Below are 27,343 nucleotides of genomic sequence, written 5' to 3' on the forward strand. Positions count from 1 at the left end.
GCCTTTGGCTGAATGCCGTTCCATGCTGTCGGCCGCCGTCCCTCAGCAGTCGTTGAGTTGAGAGCCACCATGATAAGATTCTTCCATTTTCTGTCCCCCCTATGTCCATTATCCATTGGCATATCCACGGCATTAGAGACAATCGGGATGAATTGTCGATCCTCTTACGATCCTACTCGCCGGTCATCTTCTGTCTTCAGGAAACGAAGCTGCATCCCCATGATAACTTTTTTCCCCTCATTTCCAATCGGTCTGGTTTGGCCTCCCCTCTCTTGATGGCACTCCAGCACATGGAGGAATCAGGATTCTTCTCCATTATACTGTCCATTATCACCCAATCCCCTTAAACAGTTCCTTCCAAGCTGTTGCTGTCTGTCTTTCCCTTTCTGGATACGTCTTCTCTCTTTGTACCAATACATTCCATCGTCCACACCGATGGCAAGAGGTGATCTCCTTCATATCCTTGGTCAGCTCCCGTCCCCCCACCCCCCTATTTGCTGGTTGGGGACTTCAATACCCACCACCTGATTCGGGGATCTCCGCGTCCTTGTCCGCAAGGCTCCCTATTGATTGATGTCTTTCACCAAGCGGATCTAGTTTGCCTCAACACTGGGGACCCTACGTTCTTGTCTGCCTCCACGACAAATTTCTCTGATTAGGACCTTTTGGGCGGTACTGTTCAGCTAGCTCGGCGCTTGGAATGGTTCGCTCTTGCTGATACACACTCGAGTGACCATTTTCCATGTGTCCTTAAACTGCAGCCACAACTGCCATCTATGTGCCCGAGACGCTGGAAGTTTGCCCAAGCCGATTGGACACTTTTTTCGTCTCTAGCAACATTCGATGACCGTCACTTTCCCAGCGTCAACGCACAGGTCACTCATATTACAGAAGTTATTCTTACAGCCACGTATCGTTCAATACCTCTCACCTCCGATTTGCCCTTGGGCCCCCTAGTTCCTTGCTGGAACGGGGCATGTTGTGACGCAATACGTGAGCGGCAACGCGCTCTTAGCGTTTTCTGCCACCATCCTACTTTGGCCAAGTGTATCCACTATAAGCAGTTACGTGTGCGATACCGTCCGCGATAGCAAGAAGGCAAGCTGGGACTTTTTTACTCGCTCTTTTAACACCTTCACTACCTCCTCCGAAATTTGGAGTTGAATTCGACAGTTGTCTGGCGCACCTAGTCTCTCCCTGATCTCTTAGCTCACTGTCGTGCATGATACCTTGGTGGACCTCGTCGCAATTTCTAACTCATTGGGTCAACACTTTGCTGAGATTTGAAGCTCTTCAAATTACCCGTGAGCCTTTCTCCTGAAGAAACGTGCAGCGGAAGTGCGATCTCTTGCTCTCTCCTCTCAAAATAGCGAAAGCTATAATACTGTTCTCTCTGTGCGGGAACTCCAACACACACTCTCTTCTTCTCGCACCTCCTCCCAAGGACTGGATGGAATCCACATCCAAATGTTGCTATATTTATCATACCTTAGTCTGCGCTACCTCCTTCACCTTTATTATCGAATTTGGACCGACAGTACTTTTCCCAGAAGATGGCGGGAAGCTATCGTCGTTCCTGTTCCGAAACCTGGAAAGGATAAACATCTCCCATCCAGCTATCGCCCCATTTCTCTAACAAGTAGTCTACGTAAGGTTTTGGAGCGTATGGTGAATTGCTGTTTAGTGTGTTGGCTGGAGTCCTGAAGCCTTTTAACACCTGCCCAATGCGGTTCCCGAAAGCATCGTTCTGCAGTCGACCATCTTGTTGCTCTCTCCACTTACATCATGAACAATTTTCTCAGGAAACGCGAAACAGTAGCAGTATGTTTTGACCTGGAGAGCGTATATGATACCTCTTGGAGGACAGGCATCCTCCGCACACTGTTCTCTTGGGGCTTTCGAGGTCGGCTGCCCCTTTTTATTCGTAAATTTATGGGAGAGCGCACATTTAAAGTGCAGGTTAACTCTACTCTCTCCCGTACTTTCTCTCAAGAAAACGTGGTACCCCAGGGCTCCGTGCTAAATGTTGTGCGTTTGCCATTGCCATAAATTCAATTATGGATTGTCTGCTTCCCGAAGTGTCGGGCTCCCTCTTTGTGGACGATTTTGCGATTTACTACATTTCTCAACGGACCTGCCTTCTTGAACGATGCCTTAAAGGATGTCTCGATCGTCTCCACTCTTGGAGCATCGAAACCGGCTTCTGCTTTTCTCCCAGTAAGGCCGTTTGTGTCAAGTTTTGGACTTGTGCAGAGTTCCTTCCACCTTCCCTACATCTAGGCCCTGTCAACCTTCTGCTCGCAGACGTCACTTAATTATTGGGTCTTATGTTTGACAGAAAACTGTGCTGGTCCTCCCACGTTTACTATCTTTCAGCTCGCTGTCTGCGATCCTTCAACACCCTTCGTGTCCTGAACGGTACATCCTGGGGAGTGGACTGAGTGGTCCTTCTCCGCTACTATCGCGCCTTAGTGCGCTCGAAATTGGTCTATGGAAGCATAGTTTACTACTCCGCACGGCAGTCTATTGTTCGGCATCTAGACTCTGTCCACCACCGTGGATTGCGTTTAGTGTTTGGAGCTTTTTACACCAGCCCTGTGGAAAGCCTTTAGTGTCTGGAGCTTTTTACACCAGCCCTGTGGAAAGCCTTTAGTGTCTGGAGCTTTTTACACCAGCCCTGTGGAAAGCCTTTATGCTGAGACTGCTGAACCTCCACTGTCCAATCGGCGCGCTGTCCTTCTGACTCGCTACTCTAGCCATCTGTCTTGCATGCCTGCTAATCTGGCCTATGACCTTTTTTCGACGCCGCCTTGGATTTAGGGTACGCAGGCCGCCCTTTCTCTCTACTACCACCAGGAGTCCGCTTCCGTCAACTGCTACATTCTCTTTCCTCCCACTTTCCTAAAATTTTGTTGAGAACTTGGTGTACAGCACTGCCTTGTTCCGCCCACAGACCTGCCTGCTCTGTGACCTTTGTCAGTTTCCCAAGGATAGTACCCCTTCTCTCGTTTATCATCGGGCATTTGCCGCTCTATGTGCGCAAATGAAGGATGTCACATCTATTTACACTGATGGATCAAAAACATCATTTGGTGCTGGGAGTGCCTATATTGTTGGCGACATGCCTAATCGATTTCGGCTTCACGACCAGTGTTCGGTTTTTACTGTGGAACTTCTCGCTGTTCTCCAGGCTGTCTAATACATCCATCGCCATCAGCGTGTACAGTACATTATATGCTCAGATTCGCTCAGCTTTCTCCTCGGTCTTCAAGCTCTCTTCCCTGTCCACCCTCTGATCCACCAGATTTAGGGCTGGCTCCACTTGAGGGGGGGGGCCATTTCTGTGGCGTTTTTCTGGATCCTGGGACACGTTCATATCCGTGGAAATGAGGCGGCCAATATAGCTACCAAGGCTGCAGTCTCTCTTCTTCAGCCTGCTGTTTGCATGGTTCCCTTTGCCGATCTACAGAGTGTTTTATGTCATCGTGTTGCTCTTTTATGGCAAGCACATTGGTCTACACTTCCCAATAATAGATTGAGGGACGTGACAGCCCTTCCTTGTGCGTGGACCTCTTCCTCCCGAACTTGTCGTCAGGAGGAGGTGATTTTAACTATACTCCGGACAGGGCACTGTCTTTTGACATAGACATCTTTTTAAGTGGCGATCCTCCCCCGCTTTGCCCCCATTGCTCTCAACTGTGGACAGTGAGGCACCTTTTACTTGAGTGCCTCTATTTTACTCTGTTACGCGCCCGTCTACAGCTATCGCCTGATACATCTTCCATTTTAGCAGATGACATGCCCTCAGCCGATCGCGTTCTCAAGTTTATTATCTGTAAAGAGAAATTATGTTGATCTAATACATTTGATTGTGTACAATGCACTACATGATTCTTCCTTTTGTTCTTCTCCCATCATGTGTTAGGTGATTTCACCTCTGCTGGTCAACATGTTCTACCAATCCCTTCTGTTATCTTCTCCACTTTCTTGTCCCTTGTGGTTTGTAATCAAGAATTAGTTTAGGAAGTTGCTTTCAGGCATTCTATCTACATGTTCCCACCATCTGTTTCCATTTCGTGTGCATTTAATCAACTTGCAATTCATTCCTAATGTCTTCATTTCTGTAACTATGTTCCCTGCTCATATCCATATAATTCATAATAATTGAAGAAAATGAAGAGAATCTTCAGAGAGCTGTCTATCATCTTGATTTGTTGGCTTCTGAATGTCACATTAAAATCTCCATTTAGAAAACAAGTGTTAAGGTAGTCAAGGGAAAAATCATATATCAGATCAAAAATTGTTATAAAGAATGTAATACTGGAACAGGTAACTCACTTTCAGTGTCATGGTTGTGGCATAAGATGAAATTCTTGCAATGATATTGATAACATCCTGAAATTTGAAATAATTTGTCTCCCATGATAAAAGTGAAACCACACATGTGAACAACAATCTTACTGTAAAGTGTATGTTTCTGTGTATGTTTATATATTTTGTGAGATAGGAATCATACTTTTAAAACACACATCAGATCTGTATAGTTTGGATACTTCGTTTCTTAAAACACAACTGGAAGAACTTATCATTTATAGAATAAAGGATTATTACTTGAAAATCTGATTAAAGTAGGAAACAGAATCTGGTTATAAAAACAGCTGTGTTTTAGAAAATAATTACAGTACGTATTGAGACAGTTGCAATATAATAGTGAGGCGAAACAGAATGGCCACAGAGGTGTACCACATGCCACAGCAATTTGTGTGACAAATCACACCTGTATGTTTATGCAGGCCAGTCTGCACCAACCACCATCTTTCCATGGCTGGCAGACATGAAAAAAATCCACGTTGATGGGAGTAGTGAGCCACTGGATATCGATTGTTTACTGGAGAACATTGTCATAAATATAAATAAGTGGTGTAGGAAAATATGTTCTGTTCATTAATACTCTTTTCTTTTGGAAGTATAAATTTGCTGCTCTTCAAGCAATCAAGATACCCCTCTTTCCAGCTATGTAAAATCATCTTGTTGCTATTGTCAGTACCTCTGATTTTATGGTTGTTGACAAATGTGTACCTTGTGCAGTTTTACTTTGTGTAACACTGTTTTATGTTACATTTTTAGCACCAGTGACAAACTACACCTGGCTGAAACAAGTACAAATAATTTCGTGTTTTAATGTCATTTGCAGTACCATTGTAAGCATCAGCATTATAGTGGTACTCAAATAATTTTTTGTATTGTTGCACGTCATTCTTCCATACACCAACCTAGATCTGGAGATGACCTGCCATTTAAACCACAACTGGCCGTTTTTAATAAAAATATAGTAAACGTGATAAGGTTTTTCATTGATTAAAACAGCAGTCGAGATTGCCATAACATTTGTTTATTATTACCAGTTTCAGATTATGTTAAAGCCATCCTCAAATTTTTTGAACCCCTATGGCTGGTGCTGTGCACGATCATGGTATTGTGAAGAAGTGATCGGTTGCCAGCACCAGCCATAGGGGGCGTTAAGTCTGAAGATGGTTTTAACAAAAGCCGAAGCAGATAACAATAAACATATGTTAACGTGACATTGACAGTTGTTTGGATCAAAGTTAGCATCAGGTTGCTGCACTCCATAGACAACGCTGTCTAAATTTATTATGCTTTTCATTCATTAGGCAAGTTATTAACAGAAACCTAACTGGTTGCATCATGTGTGGTGAGCCTTGAGTGGGTCAATGCTAATTCTTGTCAAAAGTGATTTCCTTTTGAATAATCCCAGGTGCAGACCCATTGAGTGAGTTTGTGAGTTTTGAGAGGGTTACAAGCCAACCTAGCTTCAATCCGGCTAGCCAATATATGATGCTTTTAGTCACTATTTGGTAGAGCGCCCAAGTCTTCACATTTATCTACAACTAGATATATATTTCTTCAGCCGACATACAGTGCATGATGGATGATACCTTAGGCCACCAATGATCATTAACATTGTGTCACACTTGCAACTGGAATGATGGAGAATTGACTGGCTATATGCTTCCATAGGAGCCCTCATTTTTTTATCCTGTCTTCTTAAGCCTTCTGAGATGTATGTTGCTGGCAATGTATCGTTGTACAGTCTGTTGCATAAGCTGGTTATCTGAACTTTCTCACTAGCAGTTTGTAAGAACACGTTCCTTCCACAGGAACCTAAAAATACTGCCCAGTTCCCTTCACACAGGAGCCACTTCCTGGGTATAGTGGACTCCTGACTTATTAAGCAGAACCCAGAAACCCACCACCCTATGGTGCAAGTCAAGGAATCTTCTGCCTATATGGTTGCAGAACCATCTGGATCCTTGATTCGAGCCATCCACTGGCCTCTGTACCCAAGGACCACAGTTGGTTATGCATACGATGCTACAGATGGTGGGCTCTGCCTTCATCTCACAACCAAGACTTGGTCTTCACTACTTCAACTAGCCACTCAAAACCATAGAGAATCTCTTCCAATCCAATGCAAGACATCTTTTTAGTTCCAACATGAGCCACTACCTGCACTTGGCAGCACTCTTTGTTTTTCATGGTATCTGGAAGCACCAATTCCCCATCTAGGATAATGCCTTCCAAATTTCGTCCTTATATGTGCACAGTGCACAATGGATTCCTTCCCCTCCTCAGCAGCCATATCCCCTAATGTTGGAACTCCCAACTACCAGTAACCCCCCCCCCCCCCCATGTGAATGCCCAGACCTTGTGGACTGAGAAGCTTGTTCTGGAAAAGAGGAATGCCTTCATCTGGCTCAGGAATTTTGTCAGCTACAAATAGCTCCCAGAACTTGTTCGTCATACTATCTGGGATGGAACTCTGATCAGCCCCTCAGAAATTCTTTTGCTGGAGCTACTTATGACTCGACTGCAGGTGAGGGGTCAGCTCCAGTGCAGGCAGTTCCGAGGAGGGCCACAGTAGTTGACCAATCGGGAGATGTGTGGGACATAGTAGATGTCTAGTCTTCTATAGTGATGCCCATTGGCAACAGACTGAAGCTGTGTGGCCGAAGCCAACACCACCTGGAGCTGTTTGCTAAGTCACCAACTAGGCTCAAATCTGAACAGAGCAGTCAGTCCCTATTCATACCAAAAATGGAAAAACTGTACTACACCCAGTTATTAGGATGATTGACTATGCCTGGTAGGTATTGAGACATGCAAGAAATTAGAAAGTAAACTGTATCCACAAAGATAACTGAAAATAAGTCGCTGCTGTTTGATGCTTGTAAATACAATTTGCAAACAAATGGTGTACTCACCTTATCACAGCAGCAGATAAGATAGGCACTCTAGTGGTTCAGCCAAACTGACCCAATCAAAACACAGCAAAAAACAAAAATGACATTATGATACAGGGATCAATAAAAGTGTCAGTCAGATACTCCATGCCACACTGTGGAATGAACAGTTCTCATGACACAATACGAATGCTAGCCCTATCTGGGACATGGTCACATGGTCAGTTATAGCAATCAACAACTCCATCCAGATAGAGGGCCTCCCTCTTCCAGATGCTGCACCAAGCTCACTTATGTTTTATAATTTCATTATCATCTCCTTTAAACCATTTAATGACATTGGTCCTCTCCGCAGACCTTACTGTGTGAGTGCAGCACTGTAATTCCTGCTCTTCACAGAAAACTGTATCACTAACAGCCCATGGTCTCACTTGATAGCCACACTGTTCACTCATGTTATGGATTGTCAAATGACAGCATGTATGTCATAGTGTCAGACAAACAGTGTACAGTGTCAAATCTTGCACTGGGGTGTCCAAAGTCGGAACTGGCTTTTTCCAGTGTCATCCAGTTCCCCCATTAATGCAGCTTCCAAGTTTTGCTTTGGTATGTTGATCAAATTCCATACTGAACCTGTGCAAGTAGCTGCTCTTTAATTACAAGCACCTGGTGCTGAGGTCCCATGTGTATAGCTCCCATATATGTCGTGTCAAAATTAGATTTATTACCGATTTCATGAACACATTTAAACAGTCATTCTTCCTGCGCTCTATGTGTGAATAGAATGGGGAAAAAGCCAGTGGGATGTTACCACTGCCGTGCACATCACAGTGGTTTGCAGAATTAAGATGTGAATGTAGACAGACCTCTCCAATTTATATAGTACTGTAAGTACCAGTTCATTATTTTTACCATGAAGTGCACACAAATACCTGTCGATTCAAACCTATGTAATAAACATTCTTTATACTTGGAGAACTCTATGATGGCATTTAATACTAACAGTCCTTGTGGATCACAAAAGGATTTATTTATTGTTGTTGTTGTTGTTGGTGGTGGTGGTGGTGGTGGTGGTGGTGGTGGTGGTGTTGTTGTTTTGGTCTTCAGTGCAGAGACAGGTGTGATGCAGCTCTCCATGCTACTCTATCCTGTGCAATCTTCATCTCCCAGTACCTACTGCAACCTACATCCTTCTGAATCTGTTCAGTGTCATTTGTTCATATCTTGTGTTATTTTTCACTGCTTAAACTAACATTATTGGCATTATTGCTAATTACTTTACATTACATTGCTACACTTCATTCCAAAAAAGGTGTTTGACTTTCATTGGTGTCTGTATGGTTGTATAGTGGTCTTGGCACATTCTTCATTCCCATATCAAAATATTGCTTTATTTTCTCTCCTTTATGTATATTGCCATTTTGTAGTAGACTGGTACATGGAATTCTGCTTTAACAGTATGTAACTTAGTTACCATAAATTCAGTGACAGTTATAAACTCATTCATATGAAATATAACGATGCCTGTATGGATTACACTAAATCCTAGTCAGTTTTCAATACATACAGTAACTGGTCATACCTCAACAGTATATTTTGAAATGAATAGATAAGGATACCATTTCAATCAGTCAATTTCTGCAAACAAAATAATGTTCTGTGCTTCAGTCTGGTAGCCTCCAAATCCAATGCATGTACAGAACAGTGTATAGCAGTTTTGTTACTTCATGACCCAAAGTACAAGTGCAGTAGCTCAGCAAACATTTCATACTTTGCTTATATTCATTCTTCAAAGACCTACATTTATTATTTTTACCATTATATTTCCACCGAAAACCTATTGATTCTAACCGATGTAATGTCAATTCTTCATACTTGTTACGAAATATTTTCATTGATTTCTCTAACAATCCTAGATCATGAAATACTTTGTTTCTATCCTATGTTGTTTCCTCGATATATCAATTAATGGTAGTGATGTATACAATCATATTTGGAATAAAAGGACCTGGCAAGGAGTTTGTAATCACTCAATTGGCTGTAAACAGCTCTGTGCTGATTGTTGCCATGAAGGCTGTGGGAAATGGTAGTTGAACTGAACAATAGAATGTGTGAGGTCCCCCACACCAGAACTGTAGAACGCCACTGAATTTTGGTTTACATGATAAATCATACAGATTTAAAGATTGTAGAATCAACAAAACACCCAGGGACTAAAATTACAAAAACCTTAACATAAAAAATGTTGTGGGGAAGGTGAACTGAAGTGTTTCATTGGCAGTCCACGTAGAAGGTGCAACAAATCAAGTAGACTACCTACACTATGCTTGTCTGCTATCTTCTGGAGTATTGCTGAACAGTATGGGATCCTTAGTAGATAGGATTAATGGAGGGGACCGAAAAAGTTCAAAGGAGGACAGCTTGTTTTGTATTATTGCAAAATAGGGGGGAAAGTGTAATGTGTATGTTATGAGATGAAGTGGCAAACAGAAGAAAGGCGTTTCTCTTTGTATTGAGTTCTTTCCTCAAAATTTCAATCACCGACTTTTTTTCCTCTGAATGCCAAAATATGCTTCGACACATCTACATCAGGAGAAATGATGATAAAATAAGAGGAATCAGGGCATACACAAAGGGAATTGTTAATCTCAGCACTGCTAGATTAGTCTCTGTCCATCCATACACACGCAAGTAGTCACAAGTAGTCTCAGACCTTTATCTGTATCTCCTAACTGTTAGTGACTACTAGCAGAGCAGTTCGTCACATGCCACTACTCTGAAGGGACAGGAACTGTGTGTGTGTGTGTGTGTGTGTGTGTGTGTGTGTGTGTGTGTGTGTGTGTGTGTGTGTGTGTGTGTGTGTGTGTGTGTGTGTTGAAGTGAGAGCAAGGAAGGGGATATGGGTAGAGGATATGACCTAGCATATGTTGAGTCTAGAGGGGTTGGGGTGGGGTGTGGGTAGTCTACTGATTGCAAGTACAACAAACAGCCTTTCAGTGCACTCGAAGTGTAGAGTCTAACTCAGTGGAGATGTTGTGTTGTATTATTATAGGTGAATGGAAGGAAAAATGGAAAAAGAGTGAAGAGCGTTTACATCCATGTCCTCATAAAAATCCATACTCTGGAATCTGGTGAGATTTATATGGCAGATAGTACTTCGTACTGTACCAGTAAGTAGGGCTTCTTCCATGCCATTCACAAACTGAGTGCAGGAAAATGGCCGTGAAAATGACTCTGTGCAGCCGGCCTGGGTGGTCAAGCGGTTCTAGGCGCTACAGTCTGGAACCACGCGACCGCTATGGTCGCAGGTTCGAATCCTGCCTCGGGCATGGATGTGTGCGATGCCCTTGGGTTAGTTAGGTTTAAGTAGTTCTAAGTTCTAGGGGACTGATGACCTCAGATGTTAAGTCCCATAGTGCTCAGAGCCATTTGACTCTGTGCATGCCGTAATTAGTCAAGTCTTGTCTTTACGTTCCCTGGGGAAGTGATACATAATAGGATGTAGTACATTTCTAGATTCATCACTTACATCTGGTCCTTAAATCTCTGTAACTAGGCTTTCATAGGATAGTCGGCATCTATCTTAAAAACATCGGTGTGTCTCGTTTCTTAGCATCTGCATGACACTGTCACATGAGTCAAACAAACTTGTGAACATTTGTGGTGCTCAGATATGATAGTCATATGTGGTGCAGGTGCCACACACCTGAGCAGGCTTGCAGTATGAATTGTACAACTGTTTTATAAGCAATCTTCTTTGTGGACTAGTTGCATTTTACCAGTGTACCAAAGTGTGCTATATAAGTGCAGTTTTACATTTCTGAGCAGACTGATGACCTCAGCAGTTTGGTCACTTTTCTGATCATTTACAGCAAGTTGATAATCTCTGCACCACTTTGAACTCTTATCCAGATGTGACTGACCATTCATGCAGCTTTTCCCGGTATATGGTGACAAAATATAAACAGCATTACAAATGACCTGCAAGCAACAAATTCGTATTCCTTGCTTTTATACTATAATTAAATTGTTCCATCACTATCCAGTACAGGTGACTCTTCTTCTGCCTTAACACTGCATAATATGAGCATGAGAGAACTACAGAGGAATGTATTTGATACCTTATGAGATAGGAAAATGCCGATTTTTTTTTTTTTTTATATGCACTTGTGTGGATTTTTAACACAGTGAGACCATTAAATAATGTGAGAGGAAGAAACACTTGGTTATTTGAAAAAAAATTTTAACACCACGCTAATGAGGGGAAGAACAATGGGATGTGTTAGGAATGGCATAAGAAATATTTAATATTGGAAAACTTCTTCAGTTCTTACAAAAATCTCAAGTGATCTCCTGGGAGTGAGAAACTTCAGTCACTGGGCACTGGTTGCAGATCAACCAGATACTTTCTTCATATATGTTTGCACCTCATGTATGCATTACCACCATTGGTATAATGAATGGAAACCACCATTTGCATTTGCATCACTATTATCTGTAATAAAGATGGTCAGTTTTCATAGGAATAGCAGATAAGTCCCATATAAAAGTTGGAAAAGGAAAAATGAGAGAAGACAATATAAATATTACATGTGTGTGTAACACCATAAAAATAGTGATAATGTTACAAGAAATAACATCAAATCATGGTCTCATTCATATCCAGTGCTTTAAGCTGCAGATTGCCAGTAATGACAATATTTCACAGAAAACTTTAGAAGGTATAGAGGATGCAATACATGGACTGATCAGGTGTGGTGACAGAGCGAGAAATTGTGAGAACAGTATGGAATTCTGTAAATTATGGTGATAAGTTAAGGGATGCTGTGTTCATTTGTCTAATGACCACTGAACTCTCTTTTTATAGCCCAGTCTGTGAAGCCCAAAGATGTTCGATTAGGGGGAAAAATATCGTGTAGCCACTAATTTTTGCCTAGTGCCAAGAGGGAGTGTCCTGATCAGTATGCTAAAAATTCTGAGTGGAAGGATGTGAGTCTTGGGATGGGGCAGTGATGTTTAAAGATCACTTTTTACGTTTTATTTCGAGTAACTCAAAAACTGCAGTTTCGACTGAAAAAGTTTCCCCACACAGAATCAAACTACATGAAATTTGCAAAAAATGTTCCCTTTGCATCTATGAGTAATAGCTTCTGCATTTCAGGGAATAGAAAAACCAATTATTAAAAATATTTCTTTAACTAAACAAAATTAATTATCTTTACATGGAGGGGTTTAAAATCAAATTTGTGTACCATGTGTAAGTGTAGTAGAGCCATATTACAGTACAAATCATGTTCTGAGAGTGCAACAGGGTGATGGGGAGGTATGGGGAGTAGAAGCAAAGGAAAGATATGTTGCCAGATTATGTTCATGCTCTACCTTCCTTCACAGGTCTGCAAACTAAAGATAAAGGTTGTGACTCCCCATTCGATCTACCCCACTATGTCACAAGAAGCAACCAAACGGTGTCTCACTGTCTCACAAAGTTATTACAACTTTCCACAATGTGCCGATGAAGAGCACGCTACCACAGTCTGCAGACATGCCTGGAGGCCATTTATTTTCCACAGAATGCGTCAAGACTTAATGGAAAGCTGATATCAGTTACTAATGACATTAACACAAGAAACACATACAGGGTCTCTGAAAATCTTTCCAGACTGTTCTACGCTGTTAGAAGGGAAATTGATTGTGTCATCCTTTATGGAAGTTGCAGCCTTCTTGTGGGAGGTGAAAATTCCTTCACCATGAGTGCTGCTTGCTTTTCAATTTAGACAGACTATACCTCCCCAGCATTTATTGTCCAGTTCGCCTGTGTGAGTAGACAAAATAACTTCACTGAGCTCATGTTTGTACAGTGGAGTTATTTTCGGTTTGTTAAGGAAGTACTTTGTTGCAGTTGTTCGGTGAGGTATTATGTAAATAAAATCTCAACAGAGGAGCTGTTAGTGTCCCCCACACTGAAGAGCCTGACTGAATTGTAACACTCCATCAATATATATGTGATTATGTCAATTTCTTTGTCTTTTCTATGCCTTTCTGGAATATTTTTCATGGCATCAGGGATTTCAAAATGCACCTCTTCAGCTTTTGCTTACCAACATCTGAAGAGACCCAGAGTCTTAAATTGCATTTATCTACAACAGAGATTGGTAACCTGTTGTAGAACGTAAGCTATTTCAGCATAAGACAAGCAATGCATTACAGCAGACTACTGTTCTACATGGAATATGGTCAGTCCCATTACATCAGACATGCTCACACCCATCTTGGAAGATACACTATGGATGTATGGTACGTAGGTCCACTCAGTGGAACCCATTTCACAACTGCATTAAGTTCCACTTACTCCTAAACGTAAATGATTTATGCATCCTATCACTAACACAATTAATAGTGAGAGCCCTGCAGTACCTTTCTGATGATTTGTTAATTCACCAAGTGACAGCAACATAATTACACAGCTTTACAACATGCTTTCAATGGTAGACAGCAACAAGGTGACACATTTACCAATCCAGTCTCTTTGCCACCAACACTATCACATCTACAAACTAAGTACTTTTCGGCCCTAATTTCAGGCTTGTATTTTACACATTACCTCACATAATACATGCAGTGAGTATTGATTTAATAATCAGAAAATAACACCACCATATAGCGCTTTTTCCACCATTTACAAACTACAGGGATTGATGGATGAGGGGATACAATACAGAAAAGGTCCTATGTCCTGAAATACATGATTTCCATGCTAGAGACCATTTATTGAATCACACATTGTCACATAGTGTGTGTTCTAATATGTACCATATCATCCAGCCCCAGTTACTGTATGCATGGTTTCCTACTAGAAAGTAATACTGTTTCTCATACATCTTGCCATAGGATCCTCTCCTAACATAGTAATTGGTAAAGTGTCCGATTCACTTCTCTTATTGACTTACCTTGTAGTGGATGTGATACAGCATTGTACACAATCGTTCCATATTCGTATTGAGAGCTTGCAAATGTGGTGTTTCCTTATGGAAAGGCGAATGGCGATGGATAGCAGGGTTGTATCAGGAGACCTATCCCCGCCAATAACAACCACACCATTCAATGTTGGCAACAGTGTTTCACTGTTTGTCTAAGACAGGATTGTTTCAGGAAGCAGGAAATCATGAAGGGTGTACCCAAAATATGCAGACACCAGGCTTGGAGGAAAATGTAATTAACGCTGTGGAAGGCAACTGTTGTGTTAGTTCGAGACAGTCGGCCTGCCAGTACAGTGTAGCCCAGATGACGATGTGGAACATTCTCTATGACAATTGTTGCTACCATTAACTCTTAAGACAACAGGGCTTGCTTGCTAGTGACAGATTTTCCACATCAGGAGCAGTTTCGTCTCTAGTCCCTTCACCAGACAACCACAGTTCTAAAATTTGTCATCCATCCTATCCACAGATGAGGTCACCTTTATGCAGAGTGGTATCGCCAGCTTTCATAAGTCATCTATGGGACAGTATGCAGAGCCCCTGTGGTATGGTGACAGTGAATCATCAGGATCAGTGAACAAAGGATTATGTGGCTGTATATGATGGTGCTCCAGCCCACTTCACTGTTAATGTCTGGACCCCTCTCAGTTGTTTCCACTGGTACATGTATCTGTATTTCATGGGGGGGGGGGGGGGGGAGGGGTCCAGTTGCATGACATGCTCATTCACCAGATCTCAACCCATTAGATTTCTGGTTATCTCAGAAGTACTGTATATGCAGAGCCCATTCCAGATGTGGAGACATTGGAGCAGTGTATTCATCCTGGCTTTGCCACTGTTTAGTTGCAGCTTGACCAAACAGCTTGTGACAGAACATGCTACAGCACGTACTTACATGCAGTGAGTCACATGGAAACCATTTCAGTACTTATTGTAACTGTGGCAGCTTGGTACAGCACAGTCTAGGTCGCAGTCTCTGTATGATTACATAAATGGTCTCTAGCAAGGAAACTATGTGTTCTGGTCATAAGTTCATTAGACCTTCTTTGTTCTGCATCCTCTCATCAATCCATCCCTAGAGTTTATACACGGTGGAAAAAATCACCATGTATAAATGCCAGCTGAGTGAAGTTATTTTGTCTACTTACAGAAGAGGACTGGACAGGGAATGCTGGGGAGGTATAGACTGTATGTAAACTGAAAATCGAGCTACAGTTGTAGTGGGGGAAGTTGATTTGCCTGGAAGAACATTTTAGTTACTGTACTGGATAACACACAAAATTTCTCCCTCTAGCAGTGTAAAACAGTATAGATATTCATAGAGATTTTGTCCATATGTTACTTATATTACCATTATTAGTGAAGTGTTAATGCATGTTGTTGAAAAGAAACAAAACACCTTCACGCTTACCCTGCCCATGCCATGGGCATAACTTCTTACTGGGTCCCCAGTACTTCATTAACCAAACTGTGGAAGAGTCGATATAATTTTGTGAAATACCCTGCTCTTAATTTTTGTAACAGTGCTGTTAAGAGAGTGTGAAATTTCCTGCTCACCATTTTGCAGGCTTATTAATGAGTGTAGTGTATGAACACAATCCTGCAACTTACTTTCCATTGTGCTTCTACTAAACACATCCCACTCTTCACATACCCACACACCCTGGTAAATAATTTATATGTTAATATTACTGTATTGCACTTGAATGTGGTACAAACCTTTAATATTTGATTTTAACCCATTTCATTTTGAAGTTACAAATTAATTATATACCGTTAAAACCGCTTATTTCCATCCTCTGCAATAGTATCAATATAAACCCATCCATGTGATAACAGCGTCACCTGGCAAAGGATGACTGTCACACATGCATGGTACATGTAGTATCAGTGAGCATCCTCTATGTGTAGAATGGAGAAGGTGTGTGATCTGTGCCGGCCGCGGTAGTCTAGTGGTTCTGGCGCTGCAGTCCGGAACCGCGGGACTGCTACGGTCGCAGGTTCGAATCCTGCCTCGGGCATGGGTGTGTGTGATGTCCTTAGGTTAGTTAGGTTTAAGTAGTTCTAAGTTCTAGGGGACTTATGACCTAAGATGTTGAGTCCCATAGTGCTCAGAGCCATTTGAACCATTTTTGTGTGATCTGAGTTTGACTGTGATAGCCCAGAGGTTCAGCACGAGTATTTCGGAAAATGTATAACTTGTCAGGTGTTGGAGTGCTGTGGCAAAACCAAAGTGAAAGAACATCCAGACATCGTGGAGCTGGGTGATGTCCCCTCGTTACAGATGTCAGATTTCATAAGCTAGGCAGATTGGTCAGAGGATGGGCAGCAAACTGTGGTAGAACTAACATCAGACTTTAATGCTGGTTGGAGAAAAGGGTGTCTGAACACACAGTGCACAAACACTGCTGATGGACCTCTGCAGCCTATGGCTCTTGAACATGCCAATGTTAACATCACATCATCAGCAGCTACAACTGAAATGGGTAAGTGACCACTGGCACTGAACGTTGGCACAGTGGCAGTATGTTGCATGGTCTGATGAACCCCCTCATCATGCCAGTGGGAGGGCGCAGATCTGTCATCTTCCATGGGAACAATTCTTTGTCTTGAAATTCGTACTACAGCTAGAGACAAAAAGGTGGCAGCTCCATTATGATCTGGGGATCATTCATGTGGCCATCCATGGATCCAATGGAACTCAGGTAGGGCACAGTGATGGTCAAAGGCTATCATACACTAGTTGCGGACCACATATGCCACTTCATAAGTAACGTTTCGTGACAGCACTGGCATTTTTCAACAAGACAATGCATGATGTCACAAGGGTAGGAGTGTGATGGAGTAGTATGGAGTGGTTGGAGGAAGACAGTGGTGAGTCCCAGTTGATGTGCTGGCTCCTTCTCCCCCCCCTCGCAAGATATGAACCCAATCGAATAGCTATGGGATGTGATTGAACATAGCTTCAGAGCTCATTGGTCACCCCCCCCCCCCAAAAACTCCCTTCAAATACCTACCAAGGCCTCATCGCTTCCAGGCCACAATGCCTTGCAGCTGTTATTCATGCTGAAAGTGGACATACTGTCTATTAGTTAGGTGATCATAATGTTCTGTCAGATCACTGTATATCTTTGTGTTTTTAGTAATAGTATCTAGCTTTGTAAAACAAGAAGAGCTAGAATCATTACTGGCTAGATGGAGGGGGAATACAGAAAATAAAATAACTGAACCATCTGAGATGTATTATTACAAAAGACTGATCAAAATAATTGAACTGGTATGACTGGGTGACTGGAATGAGGTTCTCCATAGAATTACTAAAAAGGCACTTACGGAAAACACTGATGGGAAGGGACAGTGTAATAGGATGTGTATATGAAGACAACAGAGAACAACTTGTGTGACACTAGATGGAGCTGTAGAGGGCAAAAACTAAAGGGTAATACACATTGGAATATACCAAACAAGTAGTTGAAGATGTTGGATACCATTGCTGCTATGAGATGATGAGACCGGCACAGGACCCCAAGTCATGACAGCCCACATCAAACCAGTCAGAAGTACCCTCCCCTCTCGTGGACAAAGAATACCAATTTTAATGTTATGTATGTCAAATAGGTACTGTAAATGGAGTGTAATTAGTGTGTGCATTTTGTGTGGTGCATAGTTTATACACATGTAGTACAAAGGAGGCAGCTCAGAACTGGTAGGTAATGTGTTTTTTGAGAACTATATGCTATACATCCATCTGCACAGAATTCTGTAAGAACAGTGTGACATAATATTTATTCCAGTATCGGACAACATGACTGTGATGTCTAAATTACAGTTTTGAGCACCAACATATGCGTCCTGACACTTGTTGATACAAGCACTGCATTCACAAGCACCTGAACTACAAAACTGTTTTTGCAAACGTGAGATGTTTCTACAATATTGCCTCTGTTGTGGGTTACTGGAAAGAGATAGTTGTATTGGTATCACAAATACTCTGACACATGATGTAAATTGCCTTGCACAGTTTAACTGTAGAAGCAATTGGATGTCAGTAGGCAGCAATGTGAACTTTAAATCATGTTTATGAGGGCATGTTGCAAAGTAATGCCTCCAAATTTATGTGAAAACTCGTACAGATTTTTGAATAAAACTTTATAAACATTCTACTCCTTTATTCTTCATCTCTACATGTTTGTGTTGCAACAAAGCCACATTAGCAATGAAAACATTTCTCCCAGTGAGTGATTGGTTCATTGATACTGTCGCTGCAGGCTGTTCACTTTGTTGATGGAGCCACAGCCTCACCTCTACTTGCACAACTTTATCATTATAAGACTTAATTCTTCAAAGATGTCTTTAAGTGTTGGCCTATGCAGCTGTCCACTTTGAGCTGAGGTTAGGAGTTCTGTTTGCTTCATTACAAGTATGAACAACTGAATGTTTTGACATTACCGACGTTGACATAGTGAAAACAATGCACTGGTTTCGTTCTTCTGTGGATTCAATTGAAGGCCCATTTTGTGCAGTTACAAACTTGATTAGAGCACACTCTTTCGCATGCAATAACATAGTTCCATTACACACTGCCATGTTACACACTACAATTAGCTGCATAATAGTAATGTTGCAACTTGTCAATGAAGTGGGAATTCGACCACGCAATATGCATGATAAGTAACACTTCAATTGATAATGAGAACAGAATAAAAAAAATTCGGCAGCATTACTTTTCAATGAGCCTCCATATTACGAGAGAATGGGAGAAGTGCAAGGAATTTAACTAACACATTTCTTCAGTGTTAATAGATTTTTTTATCACAGGACAATGGTCACAGAGAGAGGTTACACAACAGTGTGAGGGAGTGTTCAAATCCAAAAAAGTTAGTGGGTGTAGTGAGGAGATGGACAGGGACAAGAGCAAAGGTACAAATATGAGAGAGAAGATGCCCTGTACATTTAAAATGCGTACCGATTTGGGACAAGAGTCTACTTGTCACCATGAATGCTCAACATAATATTTGACAGATTATTGGAAATAGCAAAGACGTCAACTTGATATGGCACGTGACATAACAGTGAGGTTTGTAGTCCAAAACGCTAAGAAGCCATACGTGTTGACTCTGCCTTCAGGAGTGGTTCAAAGTGACCCAGTGCATACTGGAAATCTCATTTACAACCGTAGAGAAATTTTGTTGTGTGGGCACAAACTTACAGCTGGATGTTAAATGAGGCAGCATTAGTCATTCAAACCTCTGATACTCTGAAAATGATTGTCACTTAACTTAGTATCTCCAGCAACACTAACATTTAGGCTTAGAATAGTGTTACAGCCCCAGGGTTGGTCTATCAACCTAGTTCTTAAGTATTGTAAACACAACTGAGAGAAAATCTTATCTCTATGATCTTTTGTCCATTCTGAGACAATGATGATATCTCGACAGAAAGAAAAAACAGTGTTGCAAATGACATTGTTGAAAAAGTCTCATACGCCAGAAAATATTCAAACCAGAGATGTGAGCATGAGAATGTTAACCTGATAAATCCAAACAGGAATAAATAGGCAGGTGATTTAATTAAAAATTAAGGACGAGTGGATGGAAGAAACAACACTGTAACTGCAGGCAAACGATATTGAGTAGAAGAGGAAACGTGCTGACTACCCTAGTTCAGTAGCTCCACAGTGAGATGTCAGTTCGTCTACTTGTGACCCACAGAAGTATGTGTTACAATGGCAAAATTAGCAGACTGACCTACATTGTGGATCTTCGATATTATATGGAATACAAAGTTTTTTTTAAATATGTTTTCTGCTCCAAAACTCTGTATTCGTTCTTTTGTTGCAAATATCCAGCTAACACCTGCATATCTCTTATGCATGACGTCAACGAAAATCCGTGTTTATGTTCAGTTTCTGCAACAGACAATGAAAGTTTTACAGGAATGTACTGGCAAGCAAATTGTAACTTGTCCAAGCAGAATTAGTTTTACTGATGGGTGACGATTGCAACTCGGAGACCTAGAGATACCGAAATGATGCTGCTGTTGGGAGAGAGATGTAACCTCTTTTCCATAAGTATTTAGGTATTTCTAAGGTACTATTAGTGGTTACTCTTAGCGGCCAGTGTGTTCTTTCAGAACCAAAGCTTTTACTATATTGGCTAGAACGCTTCCCCATTTCATCAACTTTTTGTGAGCCTGTGCGTTTTGTACAAGGCATCACCAAGAGAATAAAAGTGTGTTGGCTAAGTTTTTCATCTATCTAATAAATAATCCCGTTGATTCTGGAGAACTATCTTGTCGATAATTGAAGTTGTTGATGCCATTGTTAAAAAGTACATCAGTTTTATCACATCAACCATTTGTTACTCAATTCATGACGTGGATAGCGTACGAAAATTCCCATATTCTTCTGGTCTTGTCAACTGCATTTGATATTGAGCAAGGAACTTTATTTTTTATGTCAGTAATTCCTAGACACTGCTGGACCTCTTTATTGTCTGTACTGTACCATAAAAAGTGAATGCAACAAGTGTCATTCTGGCTTGATCTAGCTGGATAATTACTTGAATCAGTATATGCTAGACATCACTAGTAGTGACATTGTGATTCGAGTACACTAAAATAGGGTGACTACTGTTACGCATCAAAGCAATGATAGGCAAAGTTACTACTACAGTCGTCCGAAGTATATACCCATAAACTGACGAAACAAATTTCCAGCAAAGTGTTACTGAAATGTAAATTTCCTTGTGCTTTACTTCATCAAAAATCAGCGTATCTTTGTTCTTATTCGTTCTTTCCGAAAATAGTTCTTAATTATTCTACAGCTTATTTGTTAATTTCACATGAGCATTTGAAATCATTTAATTTTGGAGATGTTTTCGAAGGTTGTTGCAACAATGCGTGCTTCAATGTCTATATTCTTTGAGCTGCTAATGTTCAAGGGACCGGTATCCAGAATGAATTAATTGTCACATTACATAATGCATTCTTTTTTTAATTGGCATTTCTTTAACATAGTGGCAAATATGATTTTCTGTTTTTACTGGGTTTACAATGATCTAGGACATTTGACTGAGCCATTTGATGGTTTTCATCAAAGACTTGCTTTTGGAAGAGATTTATTTCGGCATTTTCTGTCCTTAAGTTATCACATAATCGGACAGTTTCCAGTTCCTGGTACATCAACATCGTTTTAATGTGATTACTACTCCATTCAGTACTGATACGCTCCCTATATTTTCCTCAGCAAAAGCAGCACTGGCAGACATCGAAACTGCAGCTTGTTTACTGTCTTCTTTCCACAGATTCCCTTTAGCGAGTGCTTGACGGACGATTTTCTTTTGTGTAATATTTTCGACAGATATTTCAGTAAACTGGGAAATACACGAGGAACCACTGAGCCGCTCTCGTTTTGTAAGATCACCCATTTCTTACAATTTCAACTTGTTTACTGATGATAGAGATTTGTTGTTCCTCACTAAAATGAGAATAACAGACAAAACAACTCTTGAGTCAGATTGTCTTTCTGGGGAATTGCTGTCAACCATTTGGAAATTATACTTTAGTTTTTGGAGACCTACAAAATATTTACCCTTAGTTTCTCTTCAGCCATATCGGGTCACTGGATCGAGAAACGTGGACATGTTTTGTTCGTTTTCTTCTATAATTACCAGTAACTACAACTCTCACCACCTCTTTATAACCACAGCCTTCAACTCTTAACCATTCACTCACAAGTCCTAAACAAACTCTCAGAATAAATTGAGGCAGAAGCAACAAACGCCATCCGATTACATGTCAACTTGAGTCTCAAGTGACAGTGCTATTCGTAGTTCTTGGGTGTATGGAGATGTTACCTGTTGTTTCGGAAATTTACAAAAGAAAAAATACCATCTTCAAGGCTCACTGGCCATTTGACAGTCTCCTTCTACGCGGATGCACAAACAGTGCCTGAACTCTTACGGGAATCGGCAAAAAGCTGCGAGTAATGAGTATAATGGGCAGGGGCACTATGAGTATAGTACGGGACAATAGGTTGGGAATGTGGGTCTCACGGTAGGCGTGCCAGAGATAAGTAGATAAGTCCCTGCAGTTGCACTATCCTCTGTGTCCTCAGTGGCTCAGATGGATAGAGCATCTGCCATGTATGCAGGAGATCCCAGGTTCGAGTCTCAGTTGGGGCACTTACTTTCAACTGTCCCCATTGATTTATATCAATGCCTGTATGCAGCTAGGGGTATTCATTTCATTGTAGTTCTCAGGCTCGCCACATCTCCTGTCCAACTACATTAATGCACAGGGAGTAAGCACACTCTCTTCTTCTTGCTATGGGCAAAGTGTGAGGTTCCCAAATGAAGAATAAGGGTCAGTAAGCACCATGAAGTACGCTATGTACTGACTGATTATGTGTAAAATTAGTGCAGTATAGCACAGTGTGAAATTATGGTGATATATGTTGGCAGAATAACTGCTATATTCATAAAAAAAAGAAATACTGGGAGCCATGTCATAAGTACAGAAGGGTACAAGTAGTTTTAACTGAGACTTTCTCTCTCTTTCAGTGTCTTGAAGATAATTTGGTAATCTCTCGGCCAAATGATTTTATAAAGGAGGATCCTGAACTAAATTTGGAGGTGGGTGGAACTGAGAATACTGTAAGCACTCCCATCTCTGATTTATTGCATGTAGAGTGATAAAAATGTATTTGTGTAATTGATGTAAGAAATGCATTACTGTGGGACAGGCACAGATTGTGAGTTTTCTTGACTTAAGTGCAATTAATATCTTTACAGTACTCTTGTGATATTCCACTTGATGTGGATTAGCAACTGTTATTTGCTTATTATTGTGAATAGAATCCAAACGGAATTTGTAACAGTATGTTTAACCATACTTTCTGTGACCCTTCTGGATGTTAAACAGTTTGTATAAGTTTAAACCATGAGAGTGTAGATCATTTGAAAAATATTCCTCCTTCCAGTAACTTATGAATAACTAATTGCAGAATACATTGGACATGGTTTATCTTTTCTATAGATAGACAGGAACAATAACGGACACCTATAGATAAAAAGGGATAAAACTCTGTGGACGCATCACAGGATGACTGACGACAGGTTCACAAGGCAGATCTTCGAGGTAGCAAGCACTAGCAAAAACAGTTCAAAATGGATCATAGGTACAGAAGAAGTTGGACTCTCACAAGATAACATAGTAAATCGAAAAAGAGTCAAGAAAGACCATGAAACATACTTAAACAGCAACACATGGAAAACAGAAATGGATATAAATATTTGGAAGACCACAGAGGACATACACTAGGTGATCAAAAGTATCCGGGCACCTGGCTGCAAATGGCTTGAAAGTTTGTGGCGCCCTCCACAAGTAATGCTGGAATTGAATATGGTATTGGCCCACCCTTATCCTTGGTGACTGCTTCCACTCTTGCAGACATACGTTCAATCAGGTGCTGGAATGTTTCTTGGGGAATGGCAACCCATTCTTAACAGGCGTTTGCACTGAGGAAAGGAATCGATGTCGATCGGTGATGCCTCTAATGAAGTCAGCATTCCAAAACATCCCAAAGATATTCTAAAGGATTCACATTATGACTCTATGCAGGACAGTCCATTACAGGTTTGTTATGGTCGTGTAGCCACTCTGCCACAGGCCATGCATTACGAACAGGTGTGTCCGATCATGTTAAAAGCTGCAATTGCCATCCCCAAATTGCTCTTAAAGAGTGGGAAGCTAGAATGTGCTTAAGACGTCAATGTAGGCCTGTGCTGTGATAGCTCCATGCAAAACAAGGGATGCAAGCCCCCTCCATGAAAAACATTATGACACCACAACACCAGAACCACCTCCGAATTTTACTGTTGGCACTACACACACTGGCAGATGATGTTCACCAGGTATTTGCCATACACACACACACCCATAAGGTCACCACATTGTGTACCTTGATTCTTCACTCCACACAACGATTTTACATTTTTCAATCGTCCAATGTTTTCGCTCCTTACATCAAGCGAGGCGTCATTTGGAATTTACCTGCGTCATGTGTGCCTTATGAGCAGGTGCTCCACTGTGAAGTATAGGTTTTCTCACCTCCCACCTAACAGTCGTAATACCTGCAGTGAATACTGATGAAGTCTGGAATTGCTATGTGATGGTCTGTATAGATGTCTGTCTGTTACACATTACAAACACTCTTAAAGTGTCAGCAGTTTCTGTCAGTCAACAAACGTGGTAGCCCTGTATGCTTCTGTGCTGTATGTGTCCCTTCGCTTTTCCACGTCACTATCACATCAGAAACAGTGGACCTAGGTACGTTTAGGAGTGTGGAAATCTGGCATAAAGACATATAACACAAGTGATACCCAATCACCTGACCAAGTTCGAAGTGCATGGGTTCCTCGGAGTGCCCCATTCTGATCTCTCATGATGTCTAATGACTACTGAGTTCGCTGATATGGAGTACCTGGCAGTAGGTAGCAGCACAATGCACCTAACATGAAAAACCTATGTTTTTGGGGGTGTTCGGATACTTTTGATCACATTGTGTATGTAAAGAAATTGGGAAGGATATAGGAGTAAGAAGAAAATGTTAAATTTAGACACTATCTCTTACAAGTTAATGTATGGGATGGCGATGGCGATGGTGACGACGATGATGATGCAATCTGGAAATATAGAGATGACTCAGTCTTTACTGTTAATGTGAAATAGTTTGTTTAATCTGACATGTTACTCATTAGGTGATCATCTCTGGGTTTGATGACTGAATATTTAGATTATCCTTGATCTTAATGGTCTTCTGCTAGACTCGAGTAACACTTATTTTACAGCTATTGTAGTTGTCCACATGCTCATTGATACTTCATAGGTATTCATTGTATGTACATTCAATCATTTGAGGAGGACACTGTCCTCATGTTAACCATGTTGTTTATTTCCTATTTATGATAATACACGAATCTTTGTCATTTATATGCCTATAAAATAACAGCACTTCGTGTAATTATTCCTATAACTTTCATGTCATGCTGTACTCCATAATTTCCTCTGTAGATGAAACTGATGTGACATTTAACGACTTTGATGTTCCATGCAGTGAGCTATCTCAAGAGTATGGCATAATATTCAATGCTACAGTTGTGAAAAAAATACGTTCAATAGCAGTTCCGATAGAACTTTTTTCAGTTCTTTTCTTTACCTGTTTCATCAATAAAAATCAGACGATTTTTTACATTTTTCTCTGGTACTTCACCTTACTGTATGTGCATGGCAGGTGAATGATGTTTCACGCTTTTAATTTTGAAGTATCAAACAGGAAATTTGTTTTCAAATAAATCAGTGTCTTTATAATTATTTACAAAGCTAAAAGCAAAGTGCTGAAATGATGTGTTAATTTTTACTTATAATTTTCTTCAGTAACTGCTACAGTTATGTTGTGTCTCTTTGATAATAATATTTCCAACTATTGTTTGGAACAGTCAGATGTTAGTGGGTGTTAATACAATTTTATTTATTTACTGTTTCATCAATTTTAAACCACCAGTAATTCTTTGTATTCTTTCAGGTGGCAGCCTCAATAAGAAATGCATCTGATAGTTTAAGGTACGTTTTTTATTATTCACTGCAGAATTTTTTGAGCAGTATAAATTTTTATTTACTCCATGTGAAAGAAAAATAATAACCCCTAGGGACCAAAATACAAGAAGTTATTTTTAAAAAGTTCTGTTTTTGGAGTTCCATTTTTTCTGTATATTAACCATTTGCTGTATATACATACAGTATATACAGACTACAGCAATATTATGCATATTATCAGAGAAAACACTACTAAATCCACTATTCTATTATTGCAAAGGATTAAAAAGGAACTTTACGATATTACAACGTACATCAGTCCCATTTATAACATAGGTTTGCAATAACAACACAAACAGCAAAAATGAAAACTAAAGCCCTTACATTAAACACTGTACTGTAACGTACACTCCAATAATGTTCTAAATCTAGTATATTGTGCTGTCACAGAGAGGAACAAAAATGCCTGAAAAATTGCACTTGCAGATAATTTTCTAATGGCAAACATTCAATACATCGTGCTGCCACAGAAAGAAACAAAAATGCTTGCTAACTAGATGGCCAGCTGTAAGAATGTATGTAAAACTGTCTGTTCAGATGTTGCAGCAAAACTTTCTAAAGTGTCCAAGGCATTTAACACTTCATGGTGTAGGCAAAATGGCCTTGCCCTCCTCACATTCTTCTGATATATTTTGCACCTCAGACAGAAATGTTTGTACAACAGGTTCAGGGTTTTAAATGTCTTGCAAAATAATCCATAGTCAGGTGATGTGGTATTGTTGTCACCATCTAACTTGCCAACATAATGTCTCCAGTCATTGCTAAAACAGTTCTGTAAGTGTTATGAGGAAACTGATGGAACTGATCCCCAGCTTGTATTGCATCCAATGCTTCCATCTCGTTTTCAGCAATAAGGATAGCACAAATGGCTTGTGATACAATGTCTTCATAGCAGCAGTAATGCCTTGATTCAAAGGCAGAAGGCAACTTAACATATTTGGTAGTAAAAAGTGAACATTTAAATTAGTTAATATTAAAACAAAAAAGCCATTTATCATTAACTGTCAATCCAAGCTTTCCAATAATGAGAGTAGATGCAAGGTAAAGCATTAATTTCATGTTCTTCAAACATATCAGTTTCTCAGATTTATTGATCACCCAAGATTGTTGTTCATCTATGTTGTATGAATTACAGACAATTACAAAAGTTAAAAACATTATTTACTGCTGGCCCCACCATGCCACATGTCATCTTTTATTTTGTGGGTTTGACTTGGCAGAAGTTGTAAAGAAATCTTAGTTTTGCCTGCATTGCTGGCGTAATACATAGCAAACTTTTCTCTCGCTTAGTCAAATTCATGCAACCAATACTTGCCCCTTCTTCATCAACTTTATTCATTTCATTGCCAATCACTGAGCATGAAATTAGGCTTCTATTTTGGAACTTACACAGTCAGCAAGCAAAACACCTGATGTCTGTTTTTAATGTCTAAATTTTTTTCTGCAGCC

At 40.6% G+C, this 27,343-nt stretch overlaps 1 protein-coding gene across 4 annotated transcripts in view; it reads left to right on the forward strand.

Moving 5' to 3' along the window:
- The window catches only part of LOC124720290 (zinc finger protein 724-like), an 83,291-nt gene that overhangs the window by 45,051 nt on the left and 10,897 nt on the right, over nucleotides 1-27,343 (forward strand). For all 4 annotated transcript variants that reach the window (XM_047245604.1, XM_047245605.1, XM_047245602.1 and 1 more), the window contains 2 exons: nucleotides 22,801-22,872; nucleotides 25,824-25,861. In XM_047245604.1, coding sequence (XP_047101560.1) covers nucleotides 22,801-22,872; nucleotides 25,824-25,861 — 110 coding nt within the window. The remainder of the gene's footprint in view (nucleotides 1-22,800; nucleotides 22,873-25,823; nucleotides 25,862-27,343) is intronic.

This window comes from Schistocerca piceifrons, chromosome 11 (assembly GCF_021461385.2).
Source record: "Schistocerca piceifrons isolate TAMUIC-IGC-003096 chromosome 11, iqSchPice1.1, whole genome shotgun sequence".
Classification (NCBI taxonomy): domain Eukaryota; kingdom Metazoa; phylum Arthropoda; class Insecta; order Orthoptera; family Acrididae; genus Schistocerca; species Schistocerca piceifrons.